Consider the following 25,137-nt stretch of genomic DNA (forward strand, 5'->3'; position numbering starts at 1 on the left):
GAAAGAATTATGCTCTGTTTTATATTGCATACTGTATACAACAGAATAAATACGAAGGTAGTTAACAGGAGATTGTTGAAAGAGATAGCATGAATTTTTGTAATTTATGTAATTTTGGAATGATAAATTAAAAATAAAATACTGGACTTTGATTATATATATATATATATATATATATATGAATATTTTTTTAATTTATTAGTCTAATAGTTTTTTATTGGTTAGCTCTAATGTTACTGAATACCATCATTTTATTACTGAATACCATCATTATTTTGTTACTGAATAGCATATTATTGTTGAAAGAATTGTTTTCTAAATCTTTCTAATATATTAACATTCATATTAGTGAGGAAAAATCATTGAAATCAAATTAAATTTTGTTATATAGTGATTATTATTCTTTAATCTCAACTATACTGATTTATTGTAAGGGATGAAAAACTAAATTATCTGAAATTTTGTTTTCTATGGGTACTGTTACTTAATTTATAAAGAACTCTTTCATTTAAAATTTTAAACATTGGTAATATGGAATGTATAAAAATTAACATTAATTGAAAAATAAATTTATTTCATGAACTTTTATCTAAATTATTATATCTGCAGGTTGTATTACTTTTTGTTCTTGATTTACAAATTAAATCATATAAGCTTATTTATGAATGTACAGACTACATGTATATTAATGCAACAGCTTTTCCATTGTAAGTTGATAATTGTTGCTATGATAGAATTAAGACTTTGCAGGGGATAACTATTGTAAAAGATAAAAGATATAGAAGATATATCATATAACAGAATAGAATACAAAAATAATATGTTAAACTTAATTAAACAATCTTTTTTTCTATTTTCTAGATATATTAGGTGTTTTTACTTTGCAACAAAGACAGCTACATCAATTGGTAAAAATCCAAGACCAGAAAATGAGTTGGAATATCTCTTTATGACCGGATGCTGGTTGATGGGAGTCTTTGTTTTTGCTTTGCTGATTGGGCAGGTAAGCAAGTGAAGGGTTCTCTACTGTCAATTGTATAATTTTTACTTTACTAATTATGTAGTTACTATATAGCTTTTTTTTTTTTATAGTACACTATAAAAAATATGCTTATTGGTAGACTTACCATACGTCCGGGATTAGCCTGGACAGACCTGGTTTTTTTTCCAGGGTTGCAAAAATGTCCGGGGTTTGAGAATTTTATGATCGGCAAGGATTTTTTTTAAATTTAGACCTATACATTCGACATCGCATTTTTAAACATTCTCTTACGGCCATGCATCTCTCAGCCGACCTTGGAGCAAGTGATGATGTCGATTTTAATGGAGGTGCGTGGCTACCGGTCTCACCATAACTTTTTACTTAGTTATTTGGCAACACAACAGGGGCAATGTGTTTGTTATTTTTGTGTGTGAAGTAACTCGTCTACACATTTTTGATCATTTTATCTTTATTCATTTTTGTCTCATCGTTTAGCAATGGGTTAAAGAAACTGTGTTTAATGTTAACCTGCAACAGGAATACAAATTTTTGAAATTGTGTAATGACAATAAAAATGAACGTGTTTATCATACACTATGTACTGGAAAATTTTCTTTGCACATAAAGGAAAGGGTGATATTGAAGACCACATGAAAACAGCTAAACAATAGGAGTGCTATTAATGCTACTCCTTCAGCAAACATAAGAGATTTTTTAAAGCCTAAGATGGGAATAACAATAACAGTGATCTGGAGTAAAGAAGCTACATTTTCATACCACACTGCTAGACATGACCTCAGTTTCAAAACATCAGACTGCACATCTAAACTGGTTAAAAAGTTATATGACCCAAAATTTTCATTTACTAGAACCAAAACTGAGCCAGTTATGTTAACATTATTTCACCATTTATATTTGATAATGTGTTGCATTCTTTGGAAAACATTAATTATGTAACAGTAACAATGGATAGCTCAAACACAAGTAAAATGAAACTTGTTCTGATTGACGTAACATATTTCAGTCTGGATGAGAAGATTCAAGTTAAACTTTTAAATTTCGATGAAGTGTCAGGTAAAACTACTCAAATTTTGACTCGGTGTCTTTCGCAGTATGTGAAAAAATACAAATTTGAAGAAAAGTTGGTTTTTTATACTACTGATAACATTAACAGTAATTTTGGTGGTGTGAAGAGAAAGGGAAATGAAAATGTGTTCAGAAAAGTTGAAAATGATTTAGATAGACCTATTTTAGGAATTGGTTGTTCAGCCCACATTGTACACAATTTAGTACAAACAGCATGTGATTCTCTACCCTTGGATATAGAAGTTATTGATGTAAAAATTTATAAATATTTTCACATATACACTAAGAGTAATGAAACTTAAAGAATTCTGAATTTGTGGAAACAGATTGCAAAAAAGTATTATCTAATAGCAGCACAAAATTTCTTAGTTTGTTACCTGCAAAAGAAAAAATTCTTTCCATTTTTGATGGCCTAAAATCATATATCTTATCTTGTGACAAATGCCCAAAATTATTATTTGATTTTTTGAAAATCTAGAAAGTGAACTGTTTTTGAAATTTTTATATGGAACTCTACAGTCATTTAATAATGTAGTTCTGAAATTAGAAGCTAATTCTGTCACAGCAACAGAAGCATTTCAGACATATTCAAAATTAGTTTATCAACTTCAGGAAAGAAAAACACAAATTATACCACCTTTTGCCAAAGAATTGCTATGTACTCTAGATGTTCAGAAACAAAAATTCTTCTCAAGCATAGACCATTTTTATAATTCTAGTATCCAATATTTAGAGTTGTGGAGAACCAGTTTTGATAAAGTTAGTAAGTTTCAATGGATAAATTTACGAACTGAAATTGCCTGGTCTGATTTAGAAGAGAGCGCGCATTAATGAAATTATAAAAAATTCCATAAATATTGATGACCTACTTGATGAATGTACACTGTTGAACCAGGTAATTCAAAACCAAAAGGTAGGTCGTGGTTCAAGTTCTGAAAAAGTACCAGATACTATTGAAGAGAAGTGGAAAGCAATTTTTAAGGTGTTTCAAAAGGCTGATATTTCATATTGTAATATTTCTAAAATAGTTGAGTTTGCGGTGTCTTTGCATGGTACATCTGTTCCAGTTGAGAGAATTTTTTCAATTATGAGGAATATTTGGTCTCCAGAAAGGGGTAGACTTTCAGTATCTACTGTTAAACATCTGCTAAAGGTTAATTCAGAACTTTCTTGTTTGTTAAAAATTTAATACTTGTTGGAGATTGGAATCCAAGCATCGGAAAAGGCAAGGAAAGAAATATTGTGGGTGAATATGGGCTGGGTAAATGAAATGAAAGATGGGACTGACTTAGTGAGTTTTGCACAAATTATAGTTTAGTAATTGCCAACGCCCTGTTTAAAAATCTTAATAGAATAATATATACATGGAAAAAGTCAGGCGATGCTGCAAGGTATTAGATAGACTACATCATGGTTAAGCAAAGATTTAGAAATCAACTTGTAGACTGCAAAGCATATCCAGGAGCAGACATTGGTAGTGACTATAATTTAGTAATAATGAAATGAAGACTGGGGTTTAAAAACCTGAAGAAAAGGTGTCAGATGAATTATTGGAATTTTGAGAAGCTTAAGGAAGACATTGAAAAAGGTCTGAGTAAAAAAGATAAGGTAGAAAATATAGAAGAAGAATGGTAGAATGCTAAAAAGGAAATTCTTAAATCAGCAGAATCCAACTTAGGCGGAACAAAGAGTACTGGTAGAAAAGCTTGGATATCAGAGGATATATTGCAGTTGATGGTTGAGCGTAGAAAGTATAAGAATGCTAGTGATGAAGAAAGTAAAAGGATATATCAACAATTAAGAAATACTATAAACAGGTAGTGCAAATTAGTGAAAGAAGCGTGTCTTAAAGAAAAGTGTTCAGAAGTGAAAAGAGAAATGTTCATTGATAAAATAGGTGGAGCATACAGGAAAGTTAAGGACAATTTTGTGGTACATATGTTAAAATCTCATAATGTGTTAAGTAAAGATAGTAGACTAATTTATAATACCAAAAAGAAAAGAGCTGTAAAGAAAAGGGAACTACATTAAATCAGTCAAATGACTGAAGACATAAAAAAAATAAAAGATACTTTCTGTTTTAACCCCTACATACCCTACCACCCCTACTAACCCCCTACAAAAGGTTTTTAGTAAATAATCCTTTTTTTCTTTTTTATTGTTTCTGGTTCAGTTATATTCTTTTACTAATAATATGATTCCATTACATTAGTTTGTCATATTGGTTATGTATTTGGGCAAATCATTCAGAGGTGAGGGATAATAAACCTAACTTTCATTCTTTTTTTTTACATTACTTATAATTTTGCTTGATGTCTTCAAACTGAAATAACCAATTTTTATGAAATTTTGTACAATGACTTCTAAGTATGGGTCATTGATACCATTTAATTTTGGTTACAATTGATAAAAAATTGGTAGGTAGATATGTTTACCATGGACCCCACATCTCAAAATTTTAATCAAAGAATAGAATAATTTTTTACATGAAAACATGTATACTTTAATGTTTCACTTAAATTTCCTCATAAGTAGTAGTAAGTTGTGGGCAAAGCTCTTAGTTAGGATTATTTTCTAGCTTTTTTCATACTTTTTTTTTATCTTTTTATTTATATATATTTTTTTTCATCAACTGCTATGTCCAGTGGCTACATTTTCACAACACACAGGCACTCTGAAGTAACTGAATCTATCTTCTTAAATTAGGAAATCTAAAGGAACCTTTATCTAGTATATTATTACATTGTTATAAGCTTGCTAAACCTTAAGCCTAAGCTAAATGTTATGGTATTTGAATGACATCTATTAGATAAGTAAAATACTGTTTATTAAGTATGATCTAAACTTTTAATAAGTGGCTAATTTTTAGAGAATGAATTACAGTATTGGAAGATATTATTTTGTTTTGAGTAGTTTTTTTATCTGTTTTATTGTTAGTTGTATTCCAATGTAATTAATATTAAGAAAGTGAATCATATTTTAATTATTATCTACAAGCTAGTATAGGCATGTTAATGTACAGATCAGAATCAGATTTGATTCCTATAAGGATCTGGCATTTTTACAACTACTTTCATACCTTAAACAATCAATTATTCACCAAAAGGATGAAATATACAACTGCACAGATGTAGTTATGATGTGAAATCGTACATCAAGAAGTGCCATTTTAGATATTTATGAAAAATATTTCAGCATAGACTATTTTTTCTTTTTTTTTTAGTAGTACATAGATTAGTAGTAAAATGAAGGGAATTTCAACATAATTTCAACTTTGTCCTTTTATATAAACATATATATATCACATAAAATATATGATACCAGTACCAGTGATGTGAAAATACTAGTGTGGTTAACCATCAGGAAGTAATGATATCTGGTTTATTGTCCTGCTTTCACCTTAAGCTAATCTCATTGATTCTTTCTTAATCATTTATTATCTGAAATCTCTTATTTATAAAATTTGTCAATTAGTAATAATCCAGTTATTGTAATATTAGTGATTTCATTATTAGTAATATATTATTGTAAGGTTTATAGTGATGTTTTTATTTTCTTTTTGTAGAAATGTTTTATAATTACAGATGTTAGCATATAAATTGTTTAACATAATGTTTCACCAATTACTGAGATTGTATGGTATTTAATTTAGATAACTGGTACTCAAAATAAATATCATTTTCAAAAAAAAGTATTTTTGTGTTTGTATTTAATACTTGGTATGACACATTCATTTAAATTCAACAATGTTTTTTTACTATGAAATTTTAAATATAAATGAAAATTACAACTGAAGTAAAAAAAAAAACACAGATTATTAGAGTAATGTAAAGATAATCTCTAGTTACAGCAGGACTGCTTGACTGCGTAAAATATATCTTTGGTCAGTTAATTTGTCATAGAAACAAAATGTTTTATTTTTAGACAACCACCAAGCAAAAATATTAAATACTTTTAAATTTTATTATTATACCTGTTTTTAAACATGTTAACCTATTTTTTTAACTTGTTGACCTATTTATTTATTTATTTATCTTTATTGCTGATAAAAGATGCTGTTTTTTTATATTTCAGATCAGGGATATTATAGCAACTGCTACTCGTTCGCAGACTGAATACAGAAAACGAGTCGATGAAACAATGGATCATTTACGTTGCATGAATTTACCTCCAAAAATGTTAGAAAGAGTTAAAACATGGTTTACATTTACTTGGGAACAGCAACATACTCTTGGTTAATTCACATTTTTATGTGTTAATTTTTTATTGTTAAGAGACATATAACATACATTTAATTAATATACCAAAAATTTTTTTTTGTATATTCTTTACTTCAGAGGAAACCATTTAATACAAAGTTACAGTTCAGTTCTTTATTTTCCATCACTAAGAAAAAAAATAGGAGATAACAAAAAGTGAAATAACTTAAAGAGGGATGAGTATGTGAAACAAATAGTAGTATAAAGTTATTGGCTATTCACTGCATCCATTTTTGTTTATTTATAGGAAACAATTTATTAATCATGGGCATAGTTAATGGTATTTTATATTACTAAACGTTTTTAAATTTTTTAGGATGTTACTACCAAAGTTAGTCAAGGTGTTGGACTATTAGATAATAAGGGTTTATTGTTTTACCTGAGTACTGTTGTTTGTACTTCATATATATACAGTCATTCACGAGAACCGGATATTTTAAAAATAATCATAAAAAATTGAATATTTACTTTAAAAAAGTTTTATTGGTACTAAAACACTTGTTAAATCAAAGCATTTGTTACTTACTCATGAACGAAAAATTATGTCCGGCAAGTGATGTCCATTTTGGGCAATACATTGTTGTAGCCTTTCACGGTAACTGGCCTCAATTCTTTGCAGCATGTCTACATCAATCTGGGTGACGTGATGACGAATTGCGATATTTAGGTCCTCCAATGTTCGCGGTTTATTGTCGTACACACGCGACTTCAGAAACCCCCACAGAAAAAAATCACAACTACTCAAGTCGGGGGACCGAGGGGGCCAAGGAATGTCGCCGAATCTGGAAACGATCCGTCCCTGAAACAAGTTACGGAGAACAGCCATCGTCGCCCTCGCTGTGTGCGCTGTAGCTCCATCCTGCTGGAATAACACATTTTGAAAATTGATTCCCCGGTTTCGTAACTCAGGGATGAAAAACGTATTCAACATCGCAATGTCAGCTGTTACAGTTACGGCAGCGCCATTTTCTTCAAAAAAATATGGTCCAATAACACCGACCTTTCCTATTGCACACCAGACCTTTGGGCTATGAAGTGGTCTCTCGTGAAGCTGATGTGGGTTTCTTTCTGCCCAATACCGGCAATTCTGTTTGTTGACGAAGCCATTCAGATGAAAATGGGCTTCGTCACTCATTAACAATAACAAATTTTCATTTTCTTCAAAAATGGTAAGCATTTGTCGACAAAATTGTAATAGCTGCGTGAAATCTTGCTCGTTTAACTGCTGCAGGACGGCTATCTTGTAAGGATGGAAATGCAGGTCTGTATGCAGAATTCGTCTTACCGTACTTGTGCTCATTTGAAGCGCTGCTGAATGCCTCTGAATAGAGCGGCGTGGGCTTCTGACAATGGCTTCCCTTACTTGTTCGATGTTCTCCGGAGTGCTAGCAGTTCGTCGGGGACCCGGTGGTTTTTTCTTCAATATTGAACCACTTGTTTGAAGGTTGTTTACCCATCGCAATATTGTGTTACGAGAAGGGACACTTGCATTATGATGGATATTAAACTGACGGCGGAAATCTCGCTGAACAGCAGTTACGGATTCGTCATTTCGCACAAAACTGTCTACGTATACAGGCGTTGGTCTAGCGTCCATCTCCATCTCAACGACTAAAATGTAAATGCTATGAACAAAGGAAACGTCAGACACCAGCCACGTGCACCTCCCACCCCACGAACGCCTGAGTACAACCCACTTCAAAAACATCCGGTTCCCATGAATGACCCTGTATTATGCTCCACGTTATTATACATTTGGCTTACCACTTTCAACTACTTGGAAAAATAACAAATTCCTCACATAATATGAAATTTAAATTTGCTGATTTTATGGTGTTATTCTGACAAAAAGTATATTAGGAGAAGAGTAAAGAAGGCATAGATAAGGAGATGTGGTTGTATCTTACTTATTGTAAAAATACTTTTGAAAGAATAATTCAAAAGAATTTAATAATAAAGTAGAATAATTTAAGCACAAAATTAAATCAGTGAAAGAAAGAGGAGAGATAACAGCTGATTTATTAAAATATTAAAAGCATGTTATTGTTATAATTGTTGAAATTTTAAGACTCTTATTTTGTATCATTTCCATTCAACTTAGGTTTATGACTGTTTTTATTTTAGATGAAAATCGATTATTGGACACATTACCAGATAAAATGAAAACAGATGTTGCAATTAATGTACATATTAATACACTAAACAAAGTTCAACTATTTAAAAACTGTGATGAAGCCTTATTAAGGGAATTAGTTCTTAAACTGCGGCCTGTTCTGTACCTACCTGGAGACTACATCTGTCGGAAGGTTTGTAACAATAGACAGTATTGATTTAATTAAAAATCTTATTTATTAATAAAATCATACACAATAAATATTGAAAGCTAATTTACTTTCCAATATGCCTTTTTAAATAGAATTACAAAGATAATAATGTTAACTTTATGCATGAATCAAATGACTTTATTAAAGAAAAGATAAATTTAAAAATCATATTACCAAAGCAAGTATTTTTGGTGTCAATTTTCTTCAGTTTACAATGATTCTAACAAAACAAAAGTGTTATGTTGACTTTATTTCTATCTGTTTACTATATTATTATTATTTATGTGGAGTAAATTACATGTGTGTACATTATAATTCATAAAAAAGTGCTTTTTTGCACTTTTCTGCCTCCTACTATTGTACAAATTAATTAGATAAGATTAAAATAAAATAGAATATCTATTTAAGAGCTTATTACCAATATTACAGGTAAAATAAATCAATGTTTTTTCTATTCAGTTACATTATCCAAAAATGTTTATAATAGTTAGTGAAAATAACACTTGAACAATTGGGGTACAGAAAAGTGTGCTGTAATAGCCTCCAATATGAATGACAATGATGTTCACCATTTTCTATTACATCCATATTGCAAGTGTCATCTCAGAAAAGTTATCTCACATCTTTCCACCACCTTGTACATGCCTCATATAGCTTGGTTATTCTTTGTCAATATCATCTGCTTTATCATAATTAATTAGGCATTTAATAAAATAGTAATTTTACTTAAAAGGATGATTTAGTTTTTTAACATATTAAAGCAAATTAATTAATAAATTAAAATTCATTTTTAAAATTTTGATTTACTTGTACATCACAATAAACTGGTTAAAAGTGAGTTGAAAATGTTTTGATTTAAGTATTCTAAAAATTTTATTTAAATTTGGTTCAGTTATTCAATAAAAAATTAATAATTTTATATGATAATCAGAAAATATATAATGATTAAGTATTATATGATCATCATGGATAACAACTCCTTAATTCATTTTATTGTTTGATATTTTAAAAAGGGTGAAGTTGGTAAAGAAATGTACATTGTTAAGACTGGTCAGGTTCAAGTTGTTTCTGGTGAAGATGGTTCAGAAGTATTAGCAACTTTAACAGAAGGTTCTGTTTTTGGTGAAATTAGTTTATTATCACTTTGTGGAGACAACCGAAGAACAGCTGATGTCAGGTAAAATTTAATAACATAATTATTACTTTAAGCATGGTACTTCTTGCGTGTTTGATTATATTATAAAAATTACATTTAATAATTATATTTATTTACAGTACTTGTAATGATTTACTACATGTTTGTTACAGAAATTAACAAAAGAGCTAATTTTATCTACAATAATTAAATCAAACACTGTATGTCTACTATATTTGTCTCTATCATTAATTTAGATAGAAATGTATAGCAAGGAAATTTGTACATCTACCTGTAGCTACTATACCAACATTTTTATGACCACAACTTTTTGACTGCAGGAAATATGACTAAAATTTATGTTTTAGAAAAACATAAATATAGTGAAACTTCTCCTCTGTTAATACCTTGATTTGCACAGAAAAAACAATTACTAGAAGAATTGCTCTTAACCAGTGGCAAACGCAGAATTTTGTTAAGGGGGGTCATTATTAAAATTGTTTACAATTGACATTGTTATTTTAAATTTTGTGTTATTTTATTATTATTATTATATCATGTTATAATATATTTATTTTACAATGTTCGAATATAACACATTCATAAATGCCTGAATAAAATCTTCTATAACATATCTTTTTCACATCCTTAGGCTACAATTTTTTTAACAACTTTTAACATCTATTTCATTTTGTGTAATAAAAATTCTTGTACCAGTGCCATATGCCATTATTACACATAGGCTACAAGTGTAATAATGGCAGCTGTAGCCTAAGTGTATGGTTATTTGTATATGGTAGATAAGACACTTTTCATAACATATAAAATCCACGGAAGCAATCACATATAATGAAAGAAATAAATTTAATTAAACATAACATGTCAATATGGAACTCACTGAGGTTGAAGAATGAAACTGGCACTGATGAATCCACATTCTATGAAGGAATTTGAATAAAGAATTGAATGAAGTTATCTCAAACGTTCAAATCATTACTCTATTATAGTCTATTATTGCTTTGAAAAATCATTGTTTAAAAAGAGTACTGGTAGTTAAATTAATGTAGTATTTATAATGAACATAGCCTATGGTATATTATGTTACTACATTCAGAAATTTCAGTATTCACAATACAATATCCAAACGTTTCTTTTTTATTTGTTCATTTAACACATCTTCTGCAGTTGGAGTGTAGTTTCTATGTATGTTGAGGAGGGCTAATCCATTCAAATGTGTATTTCCAGTAGAATTATGCAAATATGTTTTTAGATGGCATACTGTTGAGAAACATCGTTCATTTGTACATTTGGACCCTGCAAATGCAGCTAGTATTTCTAATAAAGTGAATATATTTGACATTATGTTGGGATTGTAGATATTTAATTTATCTATGGCCGTTTTCGGTTGGTCTCCCTTCTCAAAACGTGCAATTTTTCTGTAACATAATTTTAATTCATTATTCAGGTCTTACTGGCAACCACTTCTTAAATTACTGGCATATAATTCTGTGAGCGAAGTGAAAGCAGAAATTTGAAATAGCAGGGGCAGAAGGTCTGGGTTCATAGGTAAAAAGCACCAAAAACCTTTCAATATTTCGTTGTTTCAATGAACGTGAATCCAGTTAGGACATGAAGGTATCCAGAAATGGAATAAAAGTAGAGACGCAGAAGTAAAGTTCTGGCATCACTGATGATAAGTCCAAGTCTACACAGCTTTTGGCTCACGTTACCATGCAAGAGATTTGAATGGAGGACTCCAACCTATTCAAGACTTTATAAGTATAAATGAAAAGTTTAGAAAATTCTTCAACAACATTTTTGCATATACATTTCATCTCACTCTTAATATCTTCAGCAAGGTTTACTGCTTCCATGAGATCAATAGTTGAATTCTGCATGAATTTACACAATGGGAGAGTTAAAGAAAACAGCCTCTGAATACAAAACAACGATATCACAAATTGACAGTCTGTCAAAACATATAAAAGTGAATTTGCTTGTGACAACAAGTCTTTGTCATTCCATTCTGATATACTTTGAAGAGTTGCAACAATAGGGTCATACAATTCCACCACCATGGCCACAGAGTTTTACCTTTCCAACCAACACGTTGGGCAAACGTGAACAAGTTTTTCACTGCGTGAAGTTGTACTTTCCATTTCACTTATCACTGATCTTAAAACTTGTTGCCTTTTACAAGTATTAAGAAACACATACAAACTCGATATTGTACCAATACAGTTTCCAATAGCAGTTACTTCACAAGCACTAAATACAGCTAAGTTGAGGCTGTGTGCTGAGCAGTGGACATATAAAGCTGACAGAATTATTTCCTTTACATGTGCCTGGACTCCATTTACTTTTCCTGACATGTACATAGGTCTTTCATACCCTTGACCATAAATATTATTCATGTTTACATTTAACGAATGCAACTTGTCCAATATCGCCATTGCAATTCCTTTTTGATCACATCATATAATGGTACAAATTGTAGAAAGTTTTCCTTCACAGTGAAGTTTTCTCTATCAACATAACAAACACACAGTGATAATTGTTCTAAGCCAATATGTGTGATAACTCATCAGCGAGAATAGAGAAGCAACTCTTGGCATTAAGTTCTTTCATGAGATTTTGAACAATCAGATCATTACTCACTTCAATTATTTCATTCTGTGTTCTAGGACTGGTATACTGAGCATTTCCAACACTACACGTCAATATATTTTTTACTACAGTGTCATTCTTACTTTGAAAGTGAAGAAGTGCCCTGAAATTGCCATCAGTTTCTTCTAGTTCTTGGTTGATCTCAACCTCTAATCATCCCGAATCCCTGTGGTCTTGCAGAGCAATACATTGTTTCCTGCAAAACAAAATACTCTCAATAATAGGGATAAGTTATTTCCTGTTCTCCAGTTTTTTTTGAATTGTTGCAGTAAAGTGATTAGATGTGCTAATATATTAGCACATTTATAGACTTTTTCTTCCCACATGAAATTTCGGTCAAAATTCCAGCTACTTCCAAACTTTCTTTATAATAAAGACACTTCTCATGTTCTGAAAATCGTTTAATGGCATCCTTGAAGTTATCAAATTTCTCACAACAAAGTTGGCCTAAGGTTTGCTTAGATCCAACACCATTTCTTAGAGCAAAAAGTGCACAAAATTTACAAAAACTCCCTCCCTTAAATTCAGAATATGCAAGCCACTTCCAGCGGTAAATCCATTTAAACTGAAATCGCAGATTTCTCTTTCCTTTTGTTGGAAAAACAAACCCTGGATTTGGTTCCCAGATATTGTCCAAGACATCTAGTTTTTTTTCATTAGACAAGTCTTTTCCTACGTAAACACCAGTATCATAAGCATGTGGTTCACTGGAACTTGAAGATGTTGAAGCTTCCAGAACCAGAACCATACATTATCACTTCTAAATGATTCAACAGACACGTCAACATTATTGAGTGATGATGAACATTCAATACCAGCTGAGTTTTCAAAGGAGGGTGTGAAACTAGTTTCGGGAAGAAAATTTGCAACAGCATCGTCACGTTATGACAGCAAAGAAATATTTAGCAATGTGAAATTTTCACTAACATTACAAGAATCACTATCGACACGTGACTTTTTGCTAAAAAATTGTAAAATTGAATTTTGAGGTCACTTAGACATATTAAATAACATTGAACAATAATGTGAAATTTCTGTTTTTAAATTATGAATGTTCTACAACAAAATATGAACTCAGACTAACAAGTGAATACCACTTGACAATATACAATATTTCATATATGCAGTGCTGTTCTGACAATATATTTCACAACAAGTAAGTTTTTATGATGTCAGCCTTATTTTATTACAAGGTCGGTATTATTCTCATATCTTCTTAATAAGCGGAATGGCTTTGATCGTCTTTTCTCTCTTTCAGTAGACGAGTAGGGGTATACGCTTTGACACCCACTACACCAGTGAGAGCACTGCCACCTTCTCAGAATGCTGAATGAAGGCTACTGTGTTGCACGTTGAGTGATGTACTAAACGTGCTGCAGTTCCACGTACGAGGATTAAATTATTGAAGAAGGAAGAGCAGCGAAATGGATCTTACATTGATAGATTTTGTTATTCTGACAGTGAGAAATTAGAGGAGAGAAAACAGTGGATTTTTAAAAAGATATTCAAATATATATGTGTAAATTTATAGTATGTTTATTTTATATAGGCCTAATATTAAAAAATTCTTAAACGTTCAGGGGGGGGGGGATTCAAACCCAGTGATCCACCATTGTGTACACCCCTGCTCTTAACAAGGGCAGCACTACATATAAACACTAGAGAATAGATTTATAATATTTAGCAACAGATCTGGAGAATAAATGTGTAGCATTAGAAATAAAATGTGTTAACTAAATTTCTGTTCTTTTCTATTAAAAATACCTTTATCCTAATTCTCAAAATTAATCATTATTTCCTAAAAGAGGACATAATTGTGTATGTCAATTCTTAAACAATTTTTTACTAATTTAGCCGAGTTAAATAGGGAACTAATTATATTATCAATAACTTTATTAAAGACAAAACTATGTAGTTAAACAATAAGTGAAGAAACAGAACATAACTTCACAGTTATTGAAATAATTTAATAATTTACATTTTGTTTTCACCTAATCTTAAAAAAAATTATCCCTTAATATTTTACCTGCTTTACAAATTTTTTTCCAATTGCTGTTACATACAAATCATCAATTACAATATAGATTTTCTTTCAAATTAATCTCGATGAACAATTCTAATACAAATTATACAATAATGGGTTGATGTTTCAGAAGTAGGCAAAAATATGTACCATATTATTTCACTAAACCACTCCTGTGTTGCATTATGTTTAATTTAAATGTATTATAATAATAATCTTGTGAAAGAATAAAAAGTAATAATTCTATCCACTTAGCTGTCTCAAAGTAAGCTTATTAGACAAAAATTACCTACAAGTAAAAGTGATGTTTTTATTTTTATTATAAGTTACCACATGTTGGCTGCCGCAATACATAAGAAAAATCATCACCCATAGGCCGTGAAAGAAAAACTACTAAGACTCTTACATAAGTGCTATATATTATGCCAATATTGAAAAATACAAAACAAAACTGGAATAACAAAAAAAAATGCAAGGATCACTGGTGATTCTTATGGTACACAAATGATAATTGTATTACCAAAGTGCCTTGAGAATCACCGGGTGACCTTCACTTACAAAATTATAAGTATTAATTTTTATTAAAGCCTTTATTTAATGATCCTTTTTGTAATTTTATTGTTACTTCATTGTTTGTGACTGGCATTATAACATTGTAAACATATAAATCTCTTACATAACTCACACTTTGTTTACATAAGTTTTAAAACTTTTTGTGCTACATCCCTCCTTTCTTGGCAGCCTTTGCATAACAACCAGTATACTTTCACCTTATTTTTCTGTTACTTTTGTCTCTTTATGTAACACTAGTGTGTGCTTTTCATTAGCATGTCGCAGTTGATTTGTACTGGTTAAAGAGAATTTCAATCTCTGTCCATACCCAATATTTGCAATACCACTTCTTGATATGCAATAATTTTAATTTTCTTGAAGGTGGTTGTAGATGAGCCACGCATTTACAATGGTAGTATTTAACGGTAGTTCAAAAGCTACCTTATAGATACAATCGTATTGTTTTTCTTGAGGAGTAAAATAACCAATCATCTAATCTGAGAGATCAATACCTCACTCAGATTTGTTAAAATTAATATATAGCTTCATTATAATCAATGTTGTTAAGAACTTTTGTATAACATCTCCAGTTTTATTATATCATCCCATTTCAGCCTTCTGTAGGTCATGTTTAGTTGAAAGGAAATATATGTCTCTTTTATCCTTTTTTCAACTACAATCCCATTAGAGAGTTGTTTGCCAACTATTAATTTTGCTTCATTTACATCTTTTGGTAAATGTTTTCGATTTCAACGTAGTGTGCCTATTAAATGTATGTTTTTGCAACAATGACTAGGCTAACAGTACTGATTGTAATAGTTATCAACTATTATCTCTCTTCATGAAGGAATTTTTCTGCTGATTTTACAGTTTGTGGATAAAATATTATTATGAACTAAAACCCAGAAACTGTCAAATAAAACCAAATATTATTAAAGACAATGCAAATAGTTCACTAGAAATGACCACCATAACACTAACATGAACACATTATAAAATTTGCATGAAGTAGTTAAGTAGTTTCAAGAACAGTCACTAGATGGCAGAAGCATTACAAGAGGGCCACAAGACAGTTTCAAAGCGTTTCAAACAGGCTATGTATTTCTATATCTCATTCTATAATTATATGAACTGAGGAACCACCGTGAATCCTTGCAGCCTCTTAGAAAAATTTTCTGAGTAACACCGGTGTTCCGCAAGGCAGTCAACATGTCATCACAGTTTCTTTTTTAATAATAGATTTAAATACTTTTGGATGTAATATTACAAGTTATAATGAAAACACAAAACTGTATATAAAACATAAACTAGCATGTATGTATACTAAACACAAAATTAATAGCATGTAGTTCACAAGTAATATGAAATTTCATATTAACTTTAAACAAAATTGCTTTGTTCCAGATCACCAGGCTTTTCAAATTTATTTGTATTAAGTAAAAGCGACCTAAACGAAGCACTTGTTTTCTATCCTAATGCCCAGGAAATACTAAAAAAGAAAGCAAAGTAAGTATTTAAAATTCATATACTGTATTAACATGTAACATCCAAAGAAATATAGCTTATTGTAGCAAAATGTAAAAATCAAGATTTTATTTGTGAACTTATTTTTCTCTTCTTCAATTTTCAGAGAACTAATGAAGCAAAATGCAGCTCGTGAAATGCAAAATAAATCTGGAGAAGATTCAGAAAATGATGATAGCTCTCCTGCAGAAAAATCTGAACCAAAATTACTGCCAATAGTAATGAAGGTATGTACTTACCAAGAACCATAAAAAAATATTTGACTTTGTGATATAATTATGCTTAAACAACAGACTGGAATTTTAAACTGATAAAAATAAACTTTGTAATGAGCATTAAATGTTCTAACCTTCAGAACAAACTACAGTAACTTCTAAAATAGAAAGCTCATTTTTACCAGCCTAAATACAAGCATTATCAATAAAGTATAATTCAGAAAGTATTAGGCTCCTCTTAATAGAATTTTGAAAACTGTAGTTTGGATCTTCTACTGAAAAATTAGAGTCTTTTTAATTGTACACCAGTTTGAATCAAGGACAATTATGTTCCCAAATTGACAAGTTTCAGGACTCTTTTAAGTACCTTGTTTTACAGAGATTTACAGAAATAAAGAAGATAGTGAACAAAGAACTAACAACATCATGGTAAAAGTTGTAAACCGGGTGTAAAAATAAAAGAAGAAAATATTATACTGTATCTTTCTAACATATTTTCTCATTAACTGATCATATTAACATGAGATCCAGAAATGCTTGTTTTCCTTTTGAATGTCCATTTCTACGTTTTAAATAGAAATTAAGATCTCATCAATGGCAAAGTATTTTAATAAAATTTGACTTTTCTACCAAAAAAAAAAAATGACACTAATGCTTATCCTTAAATCATTAAGAGATTATTATTTTGGTAAGTTATCATCTTAAAATTTGTATTTAATGTATTTAAATTCAGTACATTAATGTGAACAAAAAACTTAATTTTTTCACTTATGGTTTTAAACAGATTTGTCTGTGTAAATTGTGTTAAGGATGTATTTAATCCAAATTCAAAACAAAAAAACAATGTTTGTCTGAAAAAAAATTGTTTGTACCAGATTTCATTTCATAAAATAAAAATAATTTTTCAAAAGAAGTAAGAAAGACCTTGAAAATTTCAGAGTAGTTTTTTATGTCAAATTATCATAAATGGTTTGTTCAGTGAAATAGAGTAAATAAATAATTTCACGTTATAAACCAATTAATTTTATTTACTAACTCAGTCCCAAATTAGTAGGTGTGGAGGGAAAAGCCTAGAGCAGGATTGCAGTTAGTGAGCTTATAACCCATACTGTTGTTCTACTCAATGGGTGAATGGCCAAAGATTTCTATAATGAGAAAATACTGAGAATTACTGCAAATTCTAACATAAAAGCAGGAATATTTTTCAACTTTGTTGACTGTATTCTTTTGCTTACAATGCAATATAGGAGTGTTTAAGTGGATTTATTTGAAGGTTCAGAATGGACTGAAATACCAACAATATAAATTTTCAGTTTCTGTTAAATATTTTTTTTTCCTTACATCAATGATTAATTATATTCTATTCATGGTGCTCTGATTGAAATAATATTCCCAAAAATATTGTTCACTATTTTTATTTTGTGATCAGAAAAATTGAAACAAATAAAATAACTAATAGGCAAGGCACTTGTGTAATTATATAAGTGCCCCAAGGCTGTTCAGAAATCCAAATAAAAGAAGAAGATAATAATGGGTGTATTTTTTAGTGTCAGAGGAAGAGTTTTAAAGTGAGTTGTGTTGGAAACATTTACAAGAAAATAGTATACCAAGGAATACCTGCCTTGAAGTTCTCAAGAAGCAAGTCCAAGCTCAAAACTGGACATATGGTTTTTTCACCGTGATAATGCTCCAAAGTTTGCTCTGAATATTTGGTCAGCACTGGAATAAAACTGATAGAGCACCCTCCCTACTGTCCTGACTGCTTCATGTGACTTTATGCTGTTCCCCCAGGTGAAGAACAGACTGAAAGGGAAGAGACATTTCTAACGGCTTGGGACAATGAGTGTGCCCAGATTTCTGATAAAACATGGCAGGGTTTCTTAGAAGACTGGTTTTTAAGGTTGAAAAAGTATATAATCTGTGGTGAAAATAATTTAAAAAAATTTAAAAAAAATTAAGTCATATTGCAAAACCTTCCTAATACTCTTTGTATATCTATTGTTAAGATTAATTTATATTTATTAATTACTGATAACTTTTACCACTAATGTGACATCAATGCCACAGAGTTAATACACGTATTTTTTTTTTTTTTTAGCGAACAATAAATGATCCCTCCATTACTTGAGATAACTGATAGCTTAACAGGATTAATAATTTATTTTTGAGCTGACCATAGATAAAGTTAATAACAAGCAAAATTTATACTACATAACATAAGATTTTAACAAATTCTAAGTTAAAAATTCTAGGCTGGAAACACCTGGTGTAGCTTGTACAAATTCAGTAATTTGAAACTTTGAGTGGTCATATACTTATTGTAATCTCAAAAAGTAAAAAAAAAATATAATTATTAAATTTATATATATTTTTGGTGGAGTAATTTTTGTATTTTATTAGTGGTGGTTTTAAATCAAATCATTTTAAATCATTGTTTTCATTAATATAATGAATACTAATTTTGAAAGGATAAAATAAATTTCAAATTTATGAATCCATGACGGATCATAAATAAATAGACGGATAAATATACTTTACACGCCTATCTTATCCTTAAAAAGAAGAGTTGTGACTGTTTTCCGTTGAGTATTAAAGTAATAAGATTCTCAAGTGTTGTGAAACTTGATAATAACTTTTCTAATAATTTCATAGTAGTACTACTGATAAAAAATGAAAACATTAATTTCAGGTTATGCCTCCAGAATCGGTAGCTGCTAAATTATTACAGTATGGATCTCATAGATCTCATTCATCTAAAATGAGTAGAAATAATCAAAACAAAGAATTACTTACAGTAAGTACTAATTGCATAAAAATTCTTTTTTACTTATTATTTTTCATTTCTTAAACTGCTTCTAATTTTGGAAGTTTTTTAAAATGTATAACCTTACTGTTTAAATTTCATATAAAAACAATTTCGTACTGTTTGCTTTGCAATAACATCGCAATAAAATTGCTCAGAAAATGCAGAAACAATAGCACAAAACCTCTATTCTCATATCTTTGAACAGTAAAATTTGTTTTGGTGTATCCTTTTTATTTTTATTAATTAATCAACTTTTATCATTTATACAATTTTCATAATATAATTTTGCAGGTGTCTTAACTAAAAGCACAGATTACTCCCAAAACAAAATTAAAGCCAATGTTAATGTTTGAATAACGTAAAAAATTTACCTGAGAAATTAAATTTTACGAAATTTAATAGCCTGCCTTAAATATAATCTGCAGAACCAAAGAGAAAGTAAAAAAAAAAAATGAATAATTAAAATATTTGATTATGGAAGGAAATTTTAATTTTTTTTTAATCTTGTTATTTGATAATTACATGGGACTGGGATTATCAACATTCATGTACCGAATTTCAGATTTGAAGAAGTACTTTCCATTTTTAGTAAATTATTATGTTACATAATGGTAACAATCAAAAGGTAAATAATACAATAAATCATTATGTTTAAATCAAATAAGAATTAGTGCTGTGATTAAAATTGAATACAGCTACATAAAATAACTTATACAAAATTAAAAAATATCAAATTTTTCCTGACTTGACAATATATACAATTATTATGATCAAAATAATCCTAACTGTTAATTTTAATTATAAGCTGAATCAAATTTACTTTGAATAATTTTTTTTTTATTTGTAGTATTTTCAAATAAATAATAATGTTATTTTTTCCTTTAAAAAGTTAATGATTACATGCAACCATAATTATTTACAAACAGCTATTGGAATAGTATAATTAATAGAACATTCTTGAATTACTTTAAGTGGATTTTTACTTTTTGTAACTATTTATAGAAATTAAAAATCTACTTTAAGTTAGCAGTTCTTGGATGCTTTCTAAGTTATCTTAACCATGTTTAGTCTGATTATGAACCTAGTTGATTAATTATTCTAACATCTTATTATGTGAAAGAGTATTCTAAAATTTTATTTTGATTTTATTAATGCATTATGCATTAACTCAAACATTATACATTATACTTAAACTGCATTAAGTTTATATTATTGAACATATCCCAAATGCCAGACCCTATACTTTCTAAGCTTTGTGTACCAAGTATATAAAGTTAGGCTTTTACATTATCTAATATGAGGGCACAAATCTTTTCACATGGTAAACAACCATGAGAAGGAACATGGAAGAGAAAAACCAGCCTCTGGGTTGTTGACCAATACAATACTTAACACACCTACTGGACTTCACGCGCGCGCACACACACATTCATAACATACAAAATAACAACTCAACCATTAAAACGTAATAGAAAAAATAATACCAATAATAAACTACAACGGGATCCCACATCATCAGTCTGTACACAATTCTATAATTACTGGAATCATTCCAGTGAAGACCGTGGATTTGTGTTATTACAAATTCTGGGTTTGTTTTCTAAATTGTTAAGCTTTTATTATTTTATTTGTTATTTGTTTTGTTATTATAGAACTACGTACCGACTGATGATGCGGGATCCCGCGAAAGTCGACTATTGGTGTTAGTTTTTCTTTAGGTTTTTGTATTACTGTGTTTTGGTGGTTGAGTTGTTATTTTTTGAATTTAATGAGCACAGTGGTCAATATGTAGATGAATTATTTGAATTTTTAACAAAAAAAAGAAGAATATATACAGAGTGTTCAGGGACGTATTCCCTGAACTTACTGATTCAGGACACTAAAATGAGAAAAAACGTTCATATTGACATAAGTCCTATTTGATTTGTTTTCCTTCTGGATGCCTTTTTGTGATTTTCAACAAAAAAATTATTTCTCAGGATTGGGTAAGCCTACTTTAATTAAATTTGGCGAATCTAAGACTAGTGTCTTATTCTAAAAAATAAAAAATTTTGAAAACGTCACCTTCAAAAATGTCAAAATGGCCATCTTAATTTTTTAATCTTTAATATCTTTGTAATTATTTGTTTGATCAAATTTTTAGTAAATTTATTAAGCATTTTATTTTGACCAAAATAAATGACACCTTTTTGTAAAAATCTGTTGACAAACAATTGAGTTATTGCAGAAAATTAACCTGGCAGTACGCTTGCGCACCACAATGTAAGCTGTTTTTATTATTTGCCTGTTTTTATTTCCTCCACTAAGTGCAATAAAAATTATTAACAATAATAATAATTTAATTAAATTAAAATACTATTTTTTCCGCAATTTTTTCCGATGATACATGAGACAGAATAATTTTTTCATATATTTCCATGCACCAATAATTTACATTAAATTTATTATTTTGTTTTTAATTGCTATTTATCATTAATAATTTTTTTTTACATTTAAATAGAGGAAATAAAAACAAGCAAAAGATTATCAGCTTGTATTATGGTGCGCAAGCGTACTGCCGGGTTAATTGTCTGCAATTACCCGATTGTTTGTCAACAGATTTTTATAAATCAGATGCTTAATAAATTTTATAAGTAAAAATTTGATCAAAAAAATAATTAAAAAGATATTGAAGATTAATATGGCCGCCATTTTGACATTTTTGAAGGTGACCTTTTCAAAATTTTTTATTTTTTAGAATAAGGTATTAGTCTTAGATTCGCCAAATTTAATTGAAGTAGGCTAACCTGTTCCTGAGAAATATTTTTTTTTATTGAAAACACAAAATGGCATCTATCAAAATGATTTTAGGAAAACAAAGCAATAGGACTTATGTTGATATGATTATTTTTTATTTTTGCTCTTTTTGGAGTCCTAAATCAGTGCCTGAAATTCAGGAAAAAACGTCCTGGAACACTCTGTATGTATGTATATATATATATATATATATATGTACAGAATGTTCCTCAAAGAAACTTTCAGGACATGTTCTACATGAAAAAAGTTTGTATAGACATAGGTCTGGAAATGCTTTGTTTTCGAGTTATGGCTAGCAAAAGATTTCACCCGGATTTCAACCCTTCTTATAAAAAGAAGCCCTACTGTAAGTTTTGAAACCCAAATTAAGGAATAGTAGTCTTTTATGTAATTTTAACTAAGAAATAGGATAAAACAGGTCCTAGAACTGTAACTCAGTGGTTTTTAAGATATCCGATGTAAAACACAATTCAGTGTCAAAAAGCAAGTTTTTTTAAGTTTTTTGTTTTTTTAACAAATGCGGAAGATCTAGTAACAAAACTTGTAAAGAATTTAATTCTGAAAAAAATTATATAAATACAGCCAATAAAAACTTTTAAAAACAGTTGCGACCACACACACAGTAACACTGGCAATGGCTGTGTATGTTGAGCCACCTGTCTATTAATGTTCACTGTCGTACTTAATAAATTGAAATTTTAAAAAATCCGAAAATGGTTTTTAAATGTTTATTTGAAGAGTATTTGCAAACCCAAATCTAGTGAATATCTCCTTTAATATTGTCGGAAATAGGGAAAATTTGAAATCATTGTTCAAAATGTTTTTTACTTTTCTTGACCCCTTTCAAGGATGAATTTCAAAAAATTTAGAAATTAGTTTTTAGATATTCGCATAAAACTTACACACACCAAAATCAAGTTGATATCATCTTTTTTTACCGAGAAATTAAAAAATAGAAGAATATGTATGTATACAAATTTTCATCTATTTATCTTCAGTAGTTTTTACTGAGCGTTAATTGTGAATGACTCACATTTTCTCATATATTTTATACATATACAATCATCCCCCTGTTGTGGCTTCACCTGTGCTGTGTTGCGTTTCCCATCATGGCCAATTTTTTATTTTATTTTATGGTTTTTAGTCAAGTAACCATAGGCAGGTGCAACCAGATGTATTGCACTCAACAACGGCAGTGGCTGTATTGGTTGAGCCACCACTGCACCGTAAAAATATGGTATATATTTACCAGAATAATACTATGATTCTAAATCAAGAAAATCATTCAAGTAAAAGAGTTTGTGTCATTGCTTTGGCAATAATCATATTATTTTAAGCTTTATACAGGTTAATTTATTTACTTATTTGTTTCAGAGTTTAAATAAAAGATGTCATTCAGTCGATTTAGGAAATCTTGGTTTAATACAAAGTCAGGAAAAACCAAACTCTCAAGTGGATTTTAATAATACATTTCAGTGTGATGTAACTGTTCATCGAGAGATGAGTAAATAAAGCTAATAATCTGTTAATTACATGTATCACAACTAATTAGTGATATAAAGGATAAAAAATCTATTTTAAAAACTAAATTGGTCGAAAGAAAACAATAACAGATGTCCTGGTGTAGATAAATACCTGCACGTATGAAAATGTCCACAGTATTTTCATAAATAAAAGCTAACATTGCTTTTATCATACCAAGATTAAAGAACAGTTATCTATTATCAGTTTCCTATTATTTAATGTTTTCTTATGTAAAACATAAGCAATAAGTAATTTTTTTACATAAAATACAGAAATAGTATTAATTTATAGCAATTGCTTTTTAAGCAATTAAAAAACTGAGTGTTTGTAGATCTCTATATTTATTAAATAACACTTAGAAAACCAGAAAAAGTAATTAAATGAAATTTAGAACATAATTTCTACCAGAATTGAAGAACTGAGTAGATTTTAAAACAATTATTGAAAGAATGCTGCAAAAATAGAAATTTCAGCTTTTAATCATTCTCATTGAAAAAATGCATACCAATAAAATAATGGTAAAATAAATAATTATGTTTATTGTACAGTATAGTAAAAAATTTAATTTATAATTTATTGAAATTTGAACTCCGGTCATTACATCTAGGATTAGTTTACTATTTTACTGAAAAATAAAACAAAAGTTCAGCTAAAACTAAGTTCAGTAATTAATAAAGAATATCTATAGCAAGAAATTTGTGTTAGCCATGTAAGTCCATATGATTAAATTTTAGTCTATTTTTGTATTAAATTACATACAATTATATTTTAGTTAAATGTGAATAAAGAAATTTTTTTAATGTATATACTATTATTTGCATGTATATGTATCAGTTTTTAAAATAACAAACCAAACCTAAAACTTGCATCATAATGCTTTCAGTCGTTCTTGAAATCAACATCAGTAATTGATACTGCTATACTTTCTGATATTAAATGATTTATTGCATACATGTATTTAAAATTTGAATAATAAGACTGTTGAATTTATACTCTTCCTGTTCCATTAAAGATCCAACAGTGTTCACTGTAGTGTGATTTTAAATTATATAATGTTCAAGTACGCTAAGATGGTCTCCTGTTTTGTGAGTATGCGTAGAATATCAGGTGTAAATATGAGGTTGATTTAGTCATATGCAGCTACATCCACAATATACCTTCCATTGATTTATAACTAATAATAAAAGCTATTTAAAAAATTAAACAGAAAAAACCTAAGTATCTGTTGTAATTTACTAAAATCA

At 29.2% G+C, this 25,137-nt stretch overlaps 1 protein-coding gene across 1 annotated transcript in view; it reads left to right on the forward strand.

Moving 5' to 3' along the window:
• Window positions 1-24,686, forward strand: part of CngB (Cyclic nucleotide-gated ion channel subunit B) — a 52,123-nt gene extending 27,437 nt beyond the window's left edge. The window contains exons 9-16 of the mRNA XM_075358728.1: window positions 862-1,003; window positions 6,143-6,302; window positions 8,452-8,633; window positions 9,665-9,828; window positions 16,433-16,534; window positions 16,659-16,779; window positions 19,457-19,561; window positions 23,744-24,686. Of these exons, the coding sequence (XP_075214843.1) occupies window positions 862-1,003; window positions 6,143-6,302; window positions 8,452-8,633; window positions 9,665-9,828; window positions 16,433-16,534; window positions 16,659-16,779; window positions 19,457-19,561; window positions 23,744-23,881 (1,114 nt within the window). The 3' untranslated portion in view covers window positions 23,882-24,686. The remainder of the gene's footprint in view (window positions 1-861; window positions 1,004-6,142; window positions 6,303-8,451; window positions 8,634-9,664; window positions 9,829-16,432; window positions 16,535-16,658; window positions 16,780-19,456; window positions 19,562-23,743) is intronic.
• Window positions 24,687-25,137: the final 451 nt, after the last annotated feature.

This window comes from Lycorma delicatula, chromosome 2 (assembly GCF_047948215.1).
Source record: "Lycorma delicatula isolate Av1 chromosome 2, ASM4794821v1, whole genome shotgun sequence".
Classification (NCBI taxonomy): domain Eukaryota; kingdom Metazoa; phylum Arthropoda; class Insecta; order Hemiptera; family Fulgoridae; genus Lycorma; species Lycorma delicatula.